The sequence below is a fragment of the Heloderma suspectum genome, chromosome 2 (genome assembly GCF_057233095.1).
Source record: "Heloderma suspectum isolate Gila_16-S chromosome 2, 16-S_ref, whole genome shotgun sequence".
NCBI lineage: Eukaryota > Metazoa > Chordata > Lepidosauria > Squamata > Helodermatidae > Heloderma > Heloderma suspectum.
The window spans coordinates 341,531,191-341,551,356 of NC_139459.1; the positions used below are offsets into that span (position 1 = coordinate 341,531,191).

The 20,166-nt window shown below is 47.5% G+C and overlaps 1 protein-coding gene and 2 non-coding genes across 3 annotated transcripts in view; 1 reads left to right on the top strand and 2 right to left on the bottom strand.

Moving 5' to 3' along the window:
- Positions 1–18,950, bottom strand: part of LOC146355241 (L-amino-acid oxidase-like) — a 38,804-nt gene extending 19,854 nt beyond the window's left edge. The window contains 4 exon segments of the mRNA XM_084829862.1: positions 6,320–6,525; positions 14,485–15,530; positions 15,848–16,001; positions 18,878–18,950. Of these exon segments, the coding sequence (XP_084685988.1) occupies positions 6,320–6,496 (177 nt within the window). The 5' untranslated portion in view covers positions 6,497–6,525; positions 14,485–15,530; positions 15,848–16,001; positions 18,878–18,950.
- TRNAY-GUA (transfer RNA tyrosine (anticodon GUA)) lies at positions 10,651–10,739 on the bottom strand. Its single transcript is given in 2 exon segments — positions 10,651–10,686; positions 10,703–10,739. It is a non-coding gene; the product is annotated as a tRNA-Tyr (tRNA).
- TRNAY-GUA (transfer RNA tyrosine (anticodon GUA)) lies at positions 14,233–14,320 on the top strand. The gene is given in 2 exon segments: positions 14,233–14,269; positions 14,285–14,320. It is a non-coding gene; the product is annotated as a tRNA-Tyr (tRNA).
- Positions 18,951–20,166: the final 1,216 nt, after the last annotated feature.

Genomic DNA, 20,166 nt, shown 5'->3' on the forward strand with positions numbered 1-20,166 from the left:
ATCCCATTCATTTCAATGGGTCTACTCTGAGTAGGACTTTGGTTGGATTTTGCCCAGTGTCGTATCTGATGTTAGTCCTGCTTACCACAGACCCACTGACATGAATGGGACTTAGCGGGATACAACCCAGAGTCATCAGAGTTTGAAGAGTGTTTCCTTTGACTGGGTTGTGTCCTTCACGTCAGCAACTGTTGGCTCATCTTGAACTGCTGTTGAAGTCTGCGTTACAGTGCCTAGAAGAGAAGGGGTAAGAAACCTGCTGCCCTCGAGATGTTTTCGACTACAAGTCCCGGAATCCCTTTCCCATTGGCCATGCTGGCTGGGGCTTATGGGAGTCATAGTCCAAAAGAACCAGAAGATGCTAGATTGTGCTAGAACAGTGTTTCTCATATTGTGGGGCAGACTTCCCTTGGGGGGCACAGTACGCCTGGAAGGGAGTAGGCACAAAATTCTAGGGAAGGATAGGACTCTGAGCTAGGTAGAATCTGCCAGTGTGACAGCCAATGTGGAGTAGTGGTTAGAGTGTTGGCCTGGGAATGAGGAGACATGGGTTCAAGTCCCACACTTGGCCATGAAGCTCGCTGGGTGGTTTTTGGGCCAGCCACTGACTGTCAACCTAATCTACCTCACAGGGTTGTCGTGAGGATAAAATGGAGAGGAGGATCATGTATGCTGCCTTGGGCTCCTTGGAGGAAAAGGTGGGACATAAACGTAACACACAAATAAATAAATAACCCTCCTCCCCTTACCAGCCAAGGTATGGGTGGGTTGAATTACCCTCTCACAGGTCATCCTCATCTATTCACGCTGGTTTGGGGGAGTTTCTCCCAAGCTTGCTCCATCATTAGATCTTGATTTGGGAAGGACTACTGCTTTGTGTGTTATGGTTTTAATTTCCCTATGTGTGAATCATGAGGGATCAGGGATGTCTTATCACATTCCCACCTCAGTGTTGCCCAGATCCACAGCCCTTTGCACACAGCATGGTGCGGACACACAACGCTGCATGTAGGGATCGCCACACTCTGCTGTGGGACCGATGGTTGGCAGGCACTGGGTTGGGAATGCAGAAGGCAGAATTAGGTTAAGAAATGGGGCGTCCCCCACCCACAGGCTCAAAATGAAAATTGAGAAACACCAGCCAAAAGAGAGGCGGGAGTTTTGTTCTGTGGCCTCCTGTTTACTCAGTCAACGACTTGCAACCGACACATTCGGGAGGAGCTGTTTGTGAGCGATTACCTAAGATCCCCGAGGGAAAGGATAGTCTTGTCTGTTTATTAAAAGCTGTGCTTCACAAGAACTGGTAAAAAGGTAAAGGTAAAGGTGTCCCCAACCAGTCGTGTCCGACTCTAGGGTGCGGTGCTCATCCCCGTTTCTAAGCCGAAGAGCCAGCGCTGTCCGAAGACACTTCCGTGGTCATGTGGCCGGCATGACTGAACACCGAGGTGCACGGAACGCCGAGGCGGTACCTATTTATCTACTTGCAATTTCTTGCTTTCGAACTGCTAGGTTGGCAGAAGCTGGGACTGAAGACGGGAGCTCACTCCGTCACGCAGCACTTGGGTCTCGAACTGCTGACCTGCCGACCTTCCAGTCTGCAGTTCAGCATCTTAACCACTAAGCCACTGCGGCCCCTCTCACAAGAACTGGTGCACCTGTATAAATAAAGCCACAAGATCTGACTTACTAACATCCGCTCGGTTGGGAAACCAAACTAGGAACATAGGAAGCTGCCTTATCCTGACTCAGACCATTGGTCCATCTAGCCCAGTATTGTCGACACTGACTGGCAGCGGCTCTCGAGGGTTTCAGGCAGGAGTCTTTCCTTGCCCTGCTTGGAGAAGCTGGGGATCGAACCTGGGACCTTCTGCCTGCAAAGCATGTGCTCTGTCACACTGAGCTATGGCCTCTCCCAATGCAACTGTCATGCACTGATGAGCTACTACATTTGCGGTCAAAAACACAGGACATGGAGCTCCGACACGAACCCATGCGTATCTAAAACAGGGGTGGGGAGACTTCAGGCTTGTCGGATCTACTTTGTTTCTTACCAGAATCCCAAGATGCACCAACCAGAGCTGGGTGCAAAAGGCGCACACTCAGGATTAAAGAACAGGGTGTCTCTGAGAACGTTTTGAGCCCAGGAATGTTTCTTCAGGACCAGAACTCAACTGAGCTTACATACAAGTCCACTCCTGGTTAGCTGAAGCATTCTTCAGTTCAGCAGCCTGATTTAGTGCGGGGGAGTCGCGTTGTTGTTAAACCAAGAGTCAGAAACCCTTGCTGATCCACTGCAAATCACCAATTGACCTACTGATAGATCAGATTCCTGATCTAAAGCATAGTTCACAGAGAGGGAAGCACAGTCAACTGATGGTCAGAAGGGCTGCTAGTGCAGGAAAACTGAACTATGACATCAGCTACCAGGAACCAGAAGAGACTGTCATAGACACCTGGACATAACCTTGATATATTGTACCTTTTTGTGGATTTTCAGTTCTAAACCTCTTTGGGAACTAATATTAGCTGAAAAGATGGCTATAATAAACAACATCACTCACACACAGCATCAGTGATGCGGCACCAAAGCTATTCTGCTCTTCCTCAAAAATTTACTGCAGTGCAGGCACCCTGGACCCACATCCGTACAACTTAAGCATTAAGGCATGGATGTTATTCGACTGCGACTGCCACCAGCCCTAGCCAATGGTGAGGAATGCTGGGAGTTGTAGTCCAACACCTTCTCCTACCCTGCATAAAGGACTGAGGGTGCATTTGTTACCATGAAGCATCCATTTCTATTAACATGGCAACAGCATACTAGTCCTCATGAATCCTCAACACGTTTAGCAGTCTGTGCTTTCTTAGAGCTGCAAATATGGCCCTTCAGTGAGCAGCTGGTACAATCTGGGCTACAGGACACTTTGAGAAAATGAACAAACTCTTTTACATGTGGTTTTCCTCTCTGCAATCACAGGGGCTTGCAGCTGCTCGAATTTTGTATTTTGTCTTACTCCAATGCATGTATTTTGCATGTATTCCAAGTGTGATCGCAAAATAGATGCTTATAAAGGCATTATGATCCTGGCAGTTTTGTTTCTTGATTCCTTTCCTAATGATCCCCAACATGGAATTTGCCTATTTCACAGCAGTCATATTGTTTTCACAGCAGTCATGTTTTCATCAAGCTGTTCACCGCAACCCCAGCCTACCTTTTCTGGCCAGTCACCCCATCAACATATAAGTGAAGCTGGGATTGTTTTGCTCCAACATGCGTCACTGTACGCTTGCTTAAGTTGAACCACATCTGACATTTAATGCCCATTCCCCTAGTTTGGAGAGATCCTTTTCAAGCTCTTCACTATGGGCTGTTCACACAAAATGCAACTCACATTCAGACTGGATTTGGATGACACATTAACCCACAATGGGTTAAATAAACCACGATGGTTTATTTAACCCATGATGGCTTAGTGTGTCATTTGTGAGCAATTTCCCCACTTATGGTGGGCTATTTCCCCCAAATAAACCACCCCGGGAACCCACGGTCTGCAGTAAGAGTTATTTTACCTATGGTGGGTTAGCGTGTCGTCTGTTGAGCTAGCGTGGGTTATGGAGATTGCCTACAGAGCCGCTTGGCAAGAGCAGTCACAAACGCTGCTGCCACTCTGCTCCTCTCTGAGCAAACTTGTTTTCCTGCCACATTCAGCTGTGTCTCCGTCTCCAAATAAGTTCCCCCCACCTCCCACATGGTTTCCAGACGGTTCCACGTGTGGATGAATCCTCACGTTTCCATGAAAAGGCAAAGTCCCGCATTTATCCAGTAGTGCATGTGGTGGCTCCTCATAAGGGGAACTTGAATATTAAATTTCATTCCATTTTTGCAAACTTTCAAGAAATTAGACACCCCCCCCCCTTTTTCGTTACACACAGGTAGAGAAAGAAGATCTGGCAAAGGCTTGAAAATCCCCAGAGGAAGCTGGGATACCTGCCTGGCCAGGCAGGAGGACTGCAGGGGGAGGAGGGGCAAGGGGGGAGGAAATAATCTATGCTGTGTAGCTAATTTGTCCAATTGTCTGTCTGGGCTATTTGCAAAATAAGCTTATAAGCTACCATGGGTTAACGTGATATGTGAACAGGCCATCAGTGGTTGAGTGTGGGTTGTTGCTGGACCGTGGGTTGTTTGTTGAACCATGGGTTCGCATGTTGTCTAAACCCAGGACATTTTTCACAGGGTGGCTTGTTAACCATGCACTGTGGCTTGTTAACCATGCTGAAAAACCCAACAACAAACCACGGATTCTCAAGGTTTGTTCGAGAAAAATAAGCCACACTGCATGGTTAACAAGCCTGCATGGTTAACAACCCAGGAAAATGTCCTGGGTTCAGACAACATGCTAACCCATGGTTCAACAACAACCCACACTCAACCACTGAGTATGGGTCAGCGTCTTGTGCAAACCCAGTCGACCTCCCTAAATAGTTTTCTCTTTCTGTTGCTCTAAAGACCAGGACTAGAATCAATGGGTGGAAATTTCAGGGAAGCTGATTTCAGCTAAACATTAGGAGAAACTTCCTAACGGTAAGAGCTGTTTCAGAGTGGAACAGACTGCCTCCAGAGATGCTGGGCTCTTCTTCCCTGGAGGTCTTTAAGCAGATGCTGGACAGCCATCTGTCTGAGATGCTTTCGTTGCATCTTGCACTATAGATCCCGCATTGAGCCAGGGGGGCTGGACTAGATGCTCTTCAAGGTCCCTTCCAACTATCCCAGGCCCTTGAATATGGCTTGCAAACCGTGGCCTCCAGGTCACACAAAAATATTCAGGGCTCAGTGAGATTTGCAAAAATTAAAACCTGCAAGTGATCATATCGGTTATTTCTATATTTAATTGCATGTCAGTTTGCACATCTCCACACTCTGTGGCCCGCCCAATTTTCTAATTGGTTTTTAATGACCTTGCCCGGCTGTGGAAAACACCCATATCAGTAATGCCAACTGGCTCAGCTGACGGGGCAAAAGTATGCAGCAAATTTGCTGAGCTGAGACATTTCTGCAGGGAGAAAGGAACGAGGAATGGAGCCTGAGTTGAGCAGTTCCTTTCTACCCACACCTGGGTCTAAATGGGAGCCAGCATGCCAGAGATGGGAAAGGCCCCACATCCTGCTATTTGACCCACTCAGTCCCTAACCTGCCCATCTGCACTGAACAACGCAATGTTGTAAGCAGCTGGCATTCGCCGCCAGGATCAATGAGACATGTACTGCATTCACGTGCCGTACCGTAACACAGGGAGGGCTAGTTTCTACAACTTCAGGAGCCTCCAGTTTTCATCCCTTAGGTGGGCTCCATTCCTATGTCAGAGGGCCCCTTGGTGGCTTAACCTGGTGGTGGCCATGGCAGCATTAGCAATGCTCATGGAACTGCCACTTGGGGGCAGCCATTTCCATTTCCCACAATGCCCTGGAGTGATGCTACATTAGGGGCATTGTGGGAAATTAAAATGGTGGCTCCCAGGCCCAGCTACTGGGACAAGTGTTTGTTTCAGTGGGGCCCAGGGCTGGCATAAGCGATGGACCCTGCCACGAGGATGTTGGGTTTGGCTTCTTGAAATGTAATCCTGGCTTCTTGCAAGCTGGGGTTTGCAAGTTGGAAGTCAGACCCAGGTAGGCAAGTACTCTCCTCCTTCTCCCTCTACTGCTCTCTAGCATGAATTCCCCCTTGTTGGCCTTAACCACAGTTTAGCACTGTATGTGCACTTAACCAGGGTTCCTATCCTGATGCATGCCCTAGATTTGGAAGCCATGGTTTGCAAGGAACAAGGATTACATCTGCATCAGGCAGATAGCCTTTGGCCTTCCAAAATGTGCAAGGGATTGCTATGTAACAAGGATGAAGAACCTCTTTCAGCTGAAGGCCTGAATTCCATTTCTAAGAAGCTCTCAGGGGCTGCATTCCAGTCGTGGGCAGGGCACAAGGGGGCAGGGCCAAAATACCGGCGTATTTCAGCTTACTGCCAGTAAATACGCCTTAGGAGAGGCATCTCAACCTTTTAGAATGGGGAAAAAACTGAGCAAAAGCTGGGAAGCCACCAAATGATCAGTGGTTGGGGGGAAGGGGGTGGGGCCAGGGAAGAGAGTGTGGCCATTTGAGGCACCCAAGAGAGCTGGATTCGATCCCTGGGCCTAAAATTCTGAACACCCATTATACAACAAGACAGCCTTCCCCAACCTGGTGCCCTCCAGATATGTTGGACTACAAGTCCCAGCAAGCCCCAGCCAGCCCTGCCAATGCAGGGCTCCTTCTCCTTTGTCTCATCACCTTGTGTCCAGCATCCAGCAGCACTTTCCCGGCTGTGAGCCCAGCAATCCCAGCTCCCACGATCACAGTCCGTCTTGGTTCGTTGGCTTTTCCAAGCCCATCCTTAGCAATAGCTAGTAGCTGGCCATACTCCGGGTCCTCGAAACATCTCTCCAAGGGGCTAGGACTGCTCCACATAACAAGCAGAGCAGCGAGGCCCAGAAGCACTGAAAAGACACGCAGATGTTCAGAGAAGCAAAGGACAGTGAATGGCTTGGGCAACTTTCCCTTCGAAACGCGTGGTGGGGAGCGGGGGGTGGGGGATCAGTAGTATTAAACTCCTATAACTGGGATGAGGAAACTCTGGCTGGCGGGCCAGATGTTGTCTCCTGGGGTTTCCCCATCTGCCCAGCATGCTTCTTTTACTGTTACCTCCAATCACTGTTCAGAGATAAGAGGGTATTTATTTCTTATATTATTATTTATTATTACATTTATAGGCCACCTTTTTTCCTCTTGCAAGGAACCCAAGGTACCTGACATGGTCCTCCTCCTCTCCATTTTACCCTCACAACAACCTTGTGAGGTAGGTGAGGCTGAAAGTCAGTGACTGGCCCAAAGTCACCCCCCTTCATGGTCGTGTCGGGACTAGAACCTGGATCTCCCGAGTCCCAGCCCAACACTCTAACCCCTACATCACACAGGCCTTTAAATAGCCTGCAAAGAGCTGTTGCAAAGATTTTGAGCTGTGCATTTTGCAGGCAGGAGACCTCTTGCACAAGGCCTATAACCAGGGTGTGTTGGCAAGCTAGTTGCCTTGGGTAATAATTAATTCTCCACCTCGCCACCCCTGCAATCTTGTTCAATAAAACCACAGAGGGGTGGGGGCTGGGCTTCCTCCCTCAAGGGTTTGTGCAGTGGAGGCTCCTATTCCCCACTCCACAGAAGTGAATGGTGTGAAGCGTCTTTGGCTCCATTCACTTGTATGGAATGAGGGAAAAGAGCAGCAGTTGGGAGCAATTACCCCCATTCCTTGGAGTGTTGGGGTGGGACCGTAGCCCTCAGGCGCACCACACACTTTGCATGCAGAAGGGCCTGGATTCAAACTCTGACGTCTTCAGTTAAAAGCATCAAGTAGAAGGAGATGGGAATGACCTTGACAGGGGAGCTGGTCACTTTAGGCAACTGCCTTTACTACTGATTGGATTGGGCCAGCTGTACCTATAAAGCAGCCTTCCCCAGCTGTACTTATAAAGCAGCCTTTCCTTGGTGCTCTCCAGGCATTTTCAACTACAATTCCCAGGATTCCTGACCATTTGGTGATGCCAGCTGGAGCCGATAGGAGCTGAAGTCCAAAACATCTGGAGGGCACCAGGTTGGGGAAGGCTGCTTTAGGCCAGGCCTTGGGACTTCGGCATAAGAGGTGGGGGATGGGGGGGTATCAGAGAACGTCATGAACACGCATGTGGATAGGAACATAAGAAGAGCTCTGTTGCATCAGACCAATGGTCCATCAAGGCAGCGTGGAAGTGGGGGGAGCTCGGTTCTCTGGGAACTGACCTCAGAGCACAGGCTCCGAGGTTGGTTCCCGGAAAACAAGATATCCTATAGCCATCTAGCTGCTGTCTGGAGGCCATCGTATTGCTCCCTCCACATGATAGAGACAGGAATTGCCAGATACTAGCTGTGTAAAAGAGATGCCAACAAATCAAGTCTGGCTGTTAAAGTTCTAGGAAGTTGGGAAAATGATGAAATGTAAACATTCTCTTAAGTTATGAGAAGGATGAAAATGTTAGGCATGGGAAAGAAACTGGAAAATGTTGAGAAAATGAGTCAAGGGAAACATATTCCGAATTTGTTTTCATCAGTGCAATTAACCGCTAAAATCAACAGAAATGATGAGTATGCACTATGAGTTGCATTTTTTTTTGTAAATATACAAATTTTGTATCTGTATCTGATGGTAAGATCTGAATGAGGGCAGAGCTATTTGATCCTTATCAGGGGTTGACCCAGGCCAGCTGAGGGGAAAATAAAACATAATAATAATAATAAAAGCTAAACTCTGCTAAAAGCACCAGGCTACTAAATATTCCATACCCTGATCACAGCTTCACCCCACTTCAGCCATTTTAGTAGGGTGAGGGAAGGAAGAAGCTGGGTTATGGTTGCTAGGCGACAGCAGAATATGTTTAGAGATGTGAAGGCCTGGGGAAAAAACTGGGAAAAGTTGGGGGGAACCCCCCCCCCCGAGGACAAAAAAGTCCCTGGGGGGGAAGAAGAACTGCATGGGTGGAAAATTTAAAAAATTGCGCTCTACATCGCACCTTAGTGGATGCTTTCCTCAGTGCAAGGATGGTGCTGTGTATTCGTTCAAAGGGGTGGAGTAGATTCACAAAGATCTAAACCTCATGTTAGAGACAGAGAGTTCACCTCTCCCCTCTCCCAGCTTGACAAAGATCTGAGCAAGTTTAGTTATCTGGAGCTCTGTCAGTCTTGAAGTAACCAATGATTTAGCTGCAACACAGCAGATTGGTTTGTTTGTTTTAAAATGGGGCAGATGAATGAATGCTTAAATGAATGAATGTACATATGGCACTTTAAATAAATAAAGGTGGGCTACCCAGCTGAAGAGGGTGGGGAGCAAGATCAGTGTTGTGACATCTGTCATTTATATTGGAAAGAAGGAAGGAAGCCCCAGGCTCATCCGATGAGAGAAAAAACCACAGCAACTCCCCAAATTAAAGTTTCTGTATGCAGCTTTCAGCTACTTGTCAGCTTGTGTAATGAGGCTGACAATTTTCATGTCAAGTTGTGTCAAGTGAAGTGACTGACATATCTTCCGGGACTTGTACAGACTGCTAGCTAAAGGCGCTTGCTTACTGGGACACTGAGGCAGCCAGCTGACATTCCTAGAGCTAGGAATGCAGGTCACAACTTACCAGCCTGAGTCAGGCTGCAAGAACCAGTTTTGCAGTTTTGGAACCGGACCAGTGGTGGCGAGACAATTTTTCAGTCTGGAATGTGGCTTTCTTGCAGCTGGCTGGCAGGAAGGGATCTTGCCAGGGTCACAGCTGTCACTTTTGGGGATCTGGTGGTGCTTTAAAGATTAGGGTGGTCTGTTTGGGTGCCTGCCTGCTCAGCTTGAATATGTTTACATCCTTAACATCAGGCTTCCCTAGCCTGGCGCCCACCAGATGTTTTGGACTACAACTCCCATCAGCCCCTGCCAGCAGGAACGATGGGTGCTGTAGTCTAAAACATCTGGGGAGCACCAGGCTGGAGAAGGCTGCTCTATCCTAATGGCAAAGTCATTCTCTGAAGGCCGATCCGTATGCAGCCAGAACAATCCCATCCATGCACAAAGGGAAGGTACCAGCAGGCACAAGAAGGAGGTTTGCAAAAGTACAAAAATGGTTTAGTGGGGAAAAAATCGTAAAGGGGAAACCCCCCGCAAAAATAGTCAAATGAGGACTGAGCATACTCTGTGGGTATGGAATGCTGACTGACTATCGGGGAGAAAAAAATGGAAAACCAGGGAAGGGAAATGGAGTGGAGCATTGTGGAAGAGGGCATGGCTGGCACACTGAACAGGAGCACTCCGTACTGCAACATTTTGTTGCAAGAAGCCACTTATATACAACTAAATATTGCAAAGCACCAGCTTCCTGTATTATCTCCAAGGAATCTGACCTCATAAAAAGGCTATCCATGGAATTTCTGACCAATTAGGAAAGTGTTTCTATCTCATTGTTTGGACTTTCTTTAAGGCAGCTGTTGCTTGAAATCTGGCTCTCCTTCCGTTTCCTATTCTCAGAAGCTTTCTAGACACTCGTAGTGCAAGAAGTGTGCAGCTCTTGCTCATCTGTTGTTCAGGATCCTGTTTATTTCCCTTCAAGAAGCATTTCTGTTTTGAGGATTTGACATTTTCCATGCACTTGAATAGTGATATATTGGTGCTGAGGAAGTGTTCTTTCCTCCCACCTTGCTTCAGAGGCCATAGCACTTGCAAAGTTATGTCTGGAATGCAGTTGCACAAATGTGATGGGCACCTATTGGATATTGCCTGTGACGCTACTGATGAACAAAAAACCTCCCATTTTGTGTTGCGATCCTCAGCACTCAGGCTACAAACAGGCAACAGAAAAAAGAGCTGAAACTCACTAGCTTCAAGAATAAGTATGGAAACCACCCCTTTTTAAAAAATACCTTGAGAAAAATCTTCAGATTTTGCTTGGAAACTAGAATGACTCATCAGTTTCTCCAGATGCTTTGCAGTAATAATGAGAGAAACCACTTTGTGTGATTAGTTTAGAAATCTGGAGCTATTTTTGGCAAGCAAAAGCACTCTGTCCTTCGAGCCGGAATCGAACCAGCGACCTAAGGATGGCTTCAAATAGCATTCTACAGTCCTCCGCTCTACCAGCTGAGCTATCGAAGGAACACATCCAAAGTGATGCCTTCTTCTTTTAAGTGTTGTATGTGGCTTCCTTTTAAAAGTAAGACAGGTGTTAGCCTCCGGGGCGTGAACTGTAATTTCAATTAAAGCTACCAAGTCTCCTTTCAGAAATCTTGCCGCACTTTCTCAATGTCACTGCTGTTGTTCCTTTGTTGCACTCCCATAGGATTTGGGAGGTTTCTGATGCAGCTGAGGCAGAACTGGCAACTCCAGTATGTGCAGGTATCATGATGTCATCACAAGATGTCATCTTACGATGTCATCCCGCACACTCAAAGTAACTTACATCACTGAGCTGGGAGGGGGAAACACCCATAAAGCGGCAGTGGTCCACTCAGCCCCAAGAGGAAGGGGCACACATTTCATTCGGACCTCTGTTTCAAAAGCTGACATAAGCTTTTCATCAGGTAACAATTTCACAGTTAAAATATGACGGAACAGAAACAGCACACCTGCAGATGCCTTGCTCATTCTTGTTCTACAAGAGCAGGCCCAAGGCACTTTGGTACCTGAAGCAGAGCAGAAAATCCATCCCACCCCCTCAAAGTACCTGAGGCTGGCCAAGTCATGTTGGCACCTGAGGCAAAAAAAAAATCCCACCAACGCCTCTCCCTGTCCCTGGCAGTAAAAATAGAGTAATAACCAGCGGAGGCCGGTGGCTCCGATGTCAGTGGGTAGTAAATCCCCTCCGGGTTTCAGCCAGAACCAGTCAGAACTCTAAAGGAGCTATCAAAGGTGCAAAGACTGGTTCTGACTGAAACTCGGAGTGGATTTTCTGCACTGGTTTCCTGCACAACAAACGAAACAGTGAACAATTTGCTGTTCCTTCGTGACACCCGAAATCTGCTGCCTGAGGGGGCAGCCTCAGACCACCTAATGGTAGGGCTAGCCCTGCATTGTATTGGTTGTATTTGACCAAAATACGCAAGAGCCCTTCCAGGTCTTCAGCAGAAAATGGAACATCGGACATTTTAATTAATTAATTAATTAATTAATTAAATGTATTAATCGGCCATCTGTCTGGTCACCCAGCCACATTGCTTTATACTGAGTCAGACCATTGGTCTATCTAGCTCAGTATTGCTGACACTGACTGGCAGCGGATTTCCAGGTCGGAGTTCTTCCAGCCCTACCTGGGGATGCCAGGGACTGAACTTGGAACCTTGCAAGGCAGGTGCTCTACCACTGAGCTTGCCCCCCCCCCTTTCTGATAATGCATTTATCCAACCTTAATTCAATATTCTGTACTGAGACGGGAGAAAAAAAACCACTTAAATGTCCATTAGAGTGTAATGCCGTCAATTAAAAACAATGCAGTGTAGGACAGGGGTTCCCAATGTGGCCTCCGTGGGCACCTCCAATGAGGCCCACACAGCTCTTCACTCCTTGCCCCCTTCAAAAAAACTGTTTGTTTGTTTTTTATGAAAACTTGAAAAACGTTAGGGCGCCTGGTTCTCCTTCCTGTTCCTGAACCTGCCGCTGATCAGCTGTTCGGTGGGTAGGAAGAGAAGGCAAGGCAAAGGGGTAGAGGGGAGAGAAAGAGCGAGGCTAGAGTCTGGGAGTGGCGAGAGAGAGCGCATGTGAAGGGGAACGGTCTGTGTGGGTGGAACTAGATTGGGTGGGCCAGGAAGCAACACTTTCCATTCCCTGCCCCCCTTTGTCCCAGCCTCTGGCCTCGCTATTTCTCTCCCCTTGACTAGCCAGGGCCTCAGGGCAGCCATTCTGTGACTAGCCACATCCTCCATGGGAGCCATTTTGTGGAGGTGCCCACAGCACGTTCTCAAATTCCCAAATGTGCCCAGGGTCCAAAAAGGTTGGAGAGCCCTGGCTGAAGACCAAACCAGACTATACTTTAAAAGCAAAAAGCCCAAAGGAAGCTGAGGAGCAAATGCAGGCTTATGTGGCCGGCAACACGTTTTTAAGAAACCCCACTGTTTTGGGGGGGCTGTGCACTGCTTTGGCCTGAGGCCTGAACGCCAAGTCGAGCAAGCAGCTTCGGGTCACCTTGAGCCCCTTCTGAGGCGAAGCACCTCCGTTGCTGCCTCCTCCACAGCTGTTGCTGGCGCCATCGCCATCGCCGCCGCCACCATCCCCACCTCCTCCTCCACTGCCGCCTCTGCCACCGCCTGGAAGTTCCTGGAAGTTGCCATTTAAAAAATGGTGACTCCCTGCAAGAACTGCTGGCACATGTCCAGGCCTCAGGAACTGGTGGCAGTGATGATGGCAGCAGTGGAGAAGGCGGCGGTGGCAGCGGCGAAGAGAAGGTGGTGGTGAGGAGCAGGCAGAAGTGGAGGTGGCGGCAGAGAGAATGCGGCGACGGCGTGGCAGAGGCGGCGACAGAAGAGGCGGCGGTGGCAAGGTAAGGAGCTGGGTGTTTGTGCAGCGATGTCAGGGGGGGACCTGAAGCGGGGTTCGGCATCCGAATCCCGCTTCGGGTTCGGGGCCAAGTCGGGTCAGCCCCCGCCCCGAATCAGCCCAAGCCAAATCGGGCTTGCCTCCAAAGACACAGAGCGGCTTCTGAGTCGGATTGGGTGGTCCCTGCACAGCCCTAGTTTTTTTTTTTACCATGGAGGGAAATCAAGAAACCACACAGTTTGCTTATTCATATCCTTTGTTTGTGTTTTTGGGAGAGAAAAAAGTTGCTAATCTATCAACGGCCCTGCCCTCTTAGCCCAGAGCTGCTGAACTTTCCCAGGGAGCCTTTGATGAGGGACATTTTGTAAGACAATGAATGGGTTGGAGTCAGATTTTGTGATACTTAGAGTAGACCCACTGAACTCAATGGTTATTCATGACTAACCTAAGTCCCACTGATTTCAATGGGTCAACTCTTAGTATCAGTACATTGGAATCCAACCCAGTGCCTGCCAGATCACTCTCTCATCGTATTAGAACCCGGGGTCATCCCATGAAGCTGATTAGTGGGAGATTCAGGACAGATAAAAGGAAAGGCTTCTTCACACAGTGCATAGTTAAACTATGGAATTTGCTACCTCAAGATGCAGTGATGGCCGCCATTTGGATGGCTTTAAAGGGGGGTTAGGCAGATTCCTGGAGGAGAAGGCTGTCCATGGCTACTAGTCCTGATGGCTCTATACTCCCTCCAGTAATCACAGGCAGTGTGCCTATGCACCAGTTGCTGGGGAACATGGGCGGGAGGGTGCTGTGGCACTCATGTCCTGCTCATGGGTTTCCCGTGGGCAGCCAGTTGGCCACTGTGTGAACAGAATGCTGGACCAGATGGACCTTGTTCTGATCCAGCAGGGCTCTCCTTATCGTCCTATCCACATGCATGTTCATGAGTGCTCTGATACCCCCACTACTCACCTACCCCCAATTAGCTCTTAGGTTTGCTGGCCAGGAGGTGGGAGAGCAGACAGACTCAAGTGAAAAGCTGCAGCTGAAAATCCAGTTCCACAGCTGGTAGGTGCCACACCCAAACCTAAAAGGAGCACCACAGCACTCGAGGCATGTCCCTTCGATAGCTCAGCTGGTAGAGCGGAGGACTGTAGACAGCTACCAAAGTCATCCTTAGGTCGCTGGTTCGATTCCGGCTCGAAGGACACGTGTTTTTCTTGCCAGACTTACGAACAAATCACACAGGGAGGGCGCCTTCACATGTGAGGCACTGCAATTAGTTTGTGGTCCAACTGGCCTATAATGTGAACATCTGCATTCCAGCCCAATTCCCATCCATAAATAGTACAAAGGTGCTTTTTAGTCTCACCGTATAGCTTCTTTGGGTTTCAGCCACAGAAGTCAACGGGCCTTAAACATGCTCAGCCTTTTTCTGGATTGTACCCAAAGGTCAGTATTTTCTCATTTATGCCTCTCCCCTTCCAAAAGCTGCCAGGAGGATTTTTTAGTATTATTAAGGCTCAAATCCTATCCACGAAAATAAATTACATATTTTATAGTGCAGTCCTAATCCCCTTGGACAGTCCCGGGGTGCTCTGCCGGATCCAAAGACCCTCCGTTCCTCCCAAAGGCCCCCGGATTAGGTCCTCAGCTGTACCAGCTTGAAACTGGTGTAGCTAATTCCAATTGGGGGTGGGGGGTGGAATTCCAAAAAATGAAGATCTGCTAGGCCACCTCCACCCTCGCTAATGTGAGCTGGCTGAGCTTTGGAAGTGGCATGTGACGTGCTACCTTGCTCCCCCAGCCCAGCCCAGCCCAGTTAAGACAGCTCCATCAGGCCTCTTTTAGAGAGCCCTGGACAATGGGTTTGCTGTAAACTGGAAAATTATTATTATTGTTATTATTTATTTCTATGGCGCCATCAATGCACATGGCACTGTATGGAAAAAAACAATAAAATAAGAAATCCCTGCCACAAAGGTGTTGTTGTTGTTGTTCAGTCATTCAGTCATGTCCTACTCTTCGTGACCCCACGGACCATAGCACGCCAGGCCTTCCTGTCCTGTGCTCTCTCCCGGAGCGTGCTCAAGTTCATATTCATTGCATTGGTGATGCTATCTAGCCATCTCATCCTCTGCCGTCCCCTTCTCCTTTTGCCTTCAATCTTTCCCAGCATCAGGGTCTTTTCCAGGGAGTTTTCTCTTCGCATTAGGTGGCCAAAATATTTCAGCTTCAGCTTCAGTCTCTGTCCTTCCAATGAGCACTCAGGGTTGATTTCCTTTAGGATGGACTGATTTGACCTCCTTGCAGTCCAGGGGACTCGTAAGAGTCTTCTCCAGCACCACAGTTCGAAAGCATCGATTCTTTGGCGCTCAGCCTTGCTTACAGTCCAGCTCTCACAGCCATACGTTGCTACTGGGAAAACCATAGCTTTGATTAGACGGACCTTGCCACAAAGGTGTACATTCTAATAAAATCACAAAATAAAATCACATAGAAAACTGTATGGAGATTCCTTAATTGAATTGAATTTGTACTTGCTCATCTCTCTTAGAAATATTTCACAGCTATTTTTGCATCTTTGTACCCTTTAATGCCAAATCCCACCACTACAGTGAGAAATTCCCAACTTTCTGCATTCCCTCCCCGCTCCCACCCCCCAGCTCTGGAATAGGAACAAGGATTCACCCACGGACCCCCCTACCATCCCTTGTACCACCCCTCATACTTACCAAATTTGGCCATGGTCCAAGGGTTGGATCCCTGCTAGAGACAACTGGTACAGAGAAGTCTCACAACCTCCTCACTTTCATTCATGGATGACAAAAGCATCATGCTGTTGCCTTCTGACCACCGGAAAGCATCATGAGACCCTGAACATCTGGACTTTGAGAGACAAACAAAACCCCCAAGATCAGCCAAAAAAAGAAGGGCAGGGGGCGATGGCTGATGAAAATTAATATAACCCAGGCCAGACAGCAGGTGATGGACAACCCAGCAGAGATCAGAACTGCTGCAGATGACCCTCATTATTTCCACACTGGGAAAAGAACAGCATGATCATGTAAGACCATGGCTGTGGACTTCTCAAAGGCAGAAAGAGGATGCTATGGGACATTTGATCCAACCAGCAGGGCTCTTTTGACACTCTTAAGGCATCATTCACAAAATCATATCTTTCTTTTTTAAAAAAACAACAACCCTACATTAATTCAAATAAAGAATGCAATCAGTAATAAAATAATACTCCACATCTATATAATGCATTCAAGTGTTCAAAACATTTCACATGTATGACCTTGTAGTTGTAATCCTTACAAATACCTTGTACGGCACAGCTGGCTGGGGAATGCTGCAAGTTGTAGGTAGTTTCTATCTAAACATGCATAGGATTGCACCTTCAGTGAGTTCATGGCACAGATGGGATTTGAACCAGGGACCTCCTGATTCTTAGCTCAGTCTCTTAGCCATGACACTACACCAACTCTCACAATAAGAATTACTTTAACAGCAATAATAAAGTAATATAAATATATAAAATAGCTGCTTATATTATGACTTAAAAAGTAATAATATAATAAGAACTAACTTGAGTTAGCTGACTAGTTAGTTAGTTCTTAGCTGATTATGAACATACAGAATGTAAGTATGTGCAATTGACTTAAAAATGACATTGCACATCTTTAGAGCTACCAGGTTCAGACCTGAACAGGGCTCCTGTACCTAGAAGGGAAAATTTGGCTAGATACAGCTTCTCCTGCCACTGAAGCCATGTGAATGGGAAAAAGTGCCACTGGTGAGTCTCTCCCCCCACCCCCCCAAGTCTTAAAAGAACAGGAGACTTTAGACCAGCAGCCCTGAACACTACTGGTCTGTTCTAAACAATTTTTCAATGCAGGGATAGGCAACTTGTGGTCCTCCGGATGTTTCGGGCTACAACTCCCATCAACCCTAGTGAGCATAGCCAATGGTAAAGGATGCTGGCCATTGTAGGCTGGAACATCTGGAGGGCCGCAAGTTTCTCAGCCCTGTTTTAATGCATGCATAAGAAGCTGCTTGTTTTCAGATACATGTGATAGCAGGATTTGAACGTGGGACCTGAGAAATGCAAACCTGTGCACTATCATTGACGCCATGAAGTGTCGCCTAACATGAATTTTTGTTGTTCAGTCATTAAGTCGTGTCCGACTCTTCGTGACCCCATGGACCATAGCACGCCAGGCCCGCAGCTAAAGAATGGGCCAAAAATATGGATCCACCCAACTTCAACACATATATCTTCATGGAATGCATCATGATCTTAAGGGGTTCACTGCCTCAAGATGTGGAGTTGGCTATGCCCACTAGCTTAGATTACTTTTTAAGGATTTTATCCATGCTGGTGCCCCCTCCAGATGTGTTGGGCTAGTTGGCTGGGGATGATGGGAGTCTGGCACATCTGGAGGACACCAGATTGTAGGGGGCAGATTCATGGAAGTTAGGGAAATATTATTTGGCTATGATAGCTGAACGCAATGCAAAGAGACAATCTATCATTATGTATGGGACAAACAGCCAGGGAGGCTTATTTCCTCCATGCTCCGCTCATACGCTTTATGCGCTGCTGTTATGTACTACGTGGAAGTGCCCAGAGGCAGCCCTTTGGAACAGAAGCAGGCATAGATGAGTGTTGGTGGTCTGATCTATCAAGGCAATTATGTTCTTATTTTCTCCTAGCTGTAGTCCCTATGCACTCTTCCCTGGGGCTGGCAATGTTTACTTACGTAGAATTAATGGATAGAATCCAGCTTTAAATCTATCACTTCCTATATAATTTTAGATTGTGATCCTGAAGACAGGCAATTGTCTTTTCAAAATGTACAGAATGTAGCAATTTTAGGTGCTTTATAAACAAAATGATAATTATAATGACGATACACAAGGTGACACCCCTTTACATTGGTTAATTAATCTAGATTAAGGGTGTTGGCACACACACCACTAAAAGTGAATCTGGTGCCATTTGTGTGTGTGTCTGAATGTTGCTGATGCAGGACAGAAGAGCCTTTAAAAAATAATAATAATGAAATATACACATCGGGGTGGAAAAAATAAAACAGCCCTGCAGCTCAATCCTTTCTATGCGCAGTTACTCAGAAGTAAACTCTACTGTATTCAGTGGAACTTACTCCCAGGTAAATGTCTATAGCACTGCTTCAGCTTAACAGTGCACTCCTATACATGTATACTCAGAAGTAAGTCCCACCAAGTTCAACAGGGCTGATTCCCAAGTAAATATCCTATACCCACTTTCCTGAGAGTAAGTCCCGTTTGAACCCAGTGGGGCTTACTTTTAAGAAGGCATGTATAGGACTGCGGAGTTGGTGATGAACTAGAATCCCCCATTTCCTCCTTAAGCACGTATTGGGAGGAATAATTTACCACTCTTTACACTACCCTTCATGCAACCTGCTTTTGAGTGCCTAAGGGCGCAACCCTGTGCATGTTTACGCAGAACGTTTTTCTGTCTAAACATGCATAGGATTGCACCCTAAGAATCCTTCATCTACCTCTTAAAAGTGGAAGGGGTGAACCAGGAAGGGGTGAGCCACGTCTGGAACCGAGTTCGAGTGTCTTTTGCAAAATAAATAACAGTTAAAACCCAGCCCCTTTTAAATTCGGTTCAAGGTAGTACGCGCCCTTCTTGAAACTGGAATTTTGCACGCTCGTAAGGGCGCGCTTAAAATAAACCCGTGCGGAAACTCCCCCCGGCTCTGCCTTACTTCCAAAATACGCTTCTTCAAGCGCCCACCGCAGATTAAAGGACTGCGAGGCAGACAGAATCTTCCGCTTCCTAACAAGCCAAAAACTACAATTCCCAGCAAGCTAATGGCCATCAGGCTGAACAACCAACTTCTGCAAAGCCCAACCTGCGGGTTAAATGCGGTTCAACCTACTTTTCTTAGGACTACATGTCCCAGTATGCAATGCTTCATCTCTTTTCAAACTGGGAAAAAAGTCCTCGGCCCGCCCTCCCCCCCACTTCCCCCCAAAGCAGGTTTCCTGTGCTTTTATAGGATTTTGGGGCGGAAGGGCTGTACACTCGGTTCAGTTGTGGTCCTCAGAACAAATTCCTGGACTCAGAATTCTTTCCTTCTAAGTGTTGTACCAGGCTCTGGTGGGTGGGTCTTGGGGTTCTAGTAAAAAAACCCAAAGTTGCTCTCGCCAGAAGTCCGCCTCTCTGTGGTGCACGACATAAAAGGACTAGTTTTAAAAAGTTATAAAACCGAGAGCATTTAAACGGGCCACACAAAAACAATTCCAGAAGTAGGCAGGAAGGACAATGAATCAAAAACCTGGCAGAATAAAAAGAAAAGTACGAACTGCCCACCTAAAAAACATCACTGAAGGGGCTAATTTGTATGAGACTTTATGTTTCAGCAAAGCAAGGTGGCTAACGAAATTAAAACCAATAATTAACAGAGCAACAGAGGAAGAGGTGGAGGTGGAGAAGGACGGCACGGACAGGGGTTCTGTGTCCATCCCAGAGGCTCCATTGAGCCTGTGGAGGGTTCCACAGGCGTAAATCTACCACTGGCAATGCTTCTACCAGCAGTACACCTATTCTGAAAAACCAGGATCCAGGATGCAGATGTCATGTAGCCCTGCCTCTCTGATGTCTGTTGCCCTGCCCTGCCTTCATATTCCTATTCCCGGTTTGAGCCCTGATCCATTGCTGCCCCAGAGTTACCCCTTAAATCGGTGTAAGCTGTATAGCATCTGTTGTTTAAAATTTAAAACAATCAACAACAAAAAATCCCAGGACCAGATAAAACCTTATCATATGCTGTTAAATGCCTGGGAGGAGAGGAAAGTCTTACCTGGTGTCAAAAGGATGACAATGTTGGCACCAGGTGAACCTCACTGGCGTCTGTGGCTTTTGTGTTCTGTGTGAGTTACAGATCTTGACTCGTGGTTGTTGTTCTTGTTGTTGTTCAGTCATTCAGTCGTGTCCGACTCTTCGTGACCCCATGGACCATGGCACGCCAGGCATTCCTGTCCTGCGCTCTCT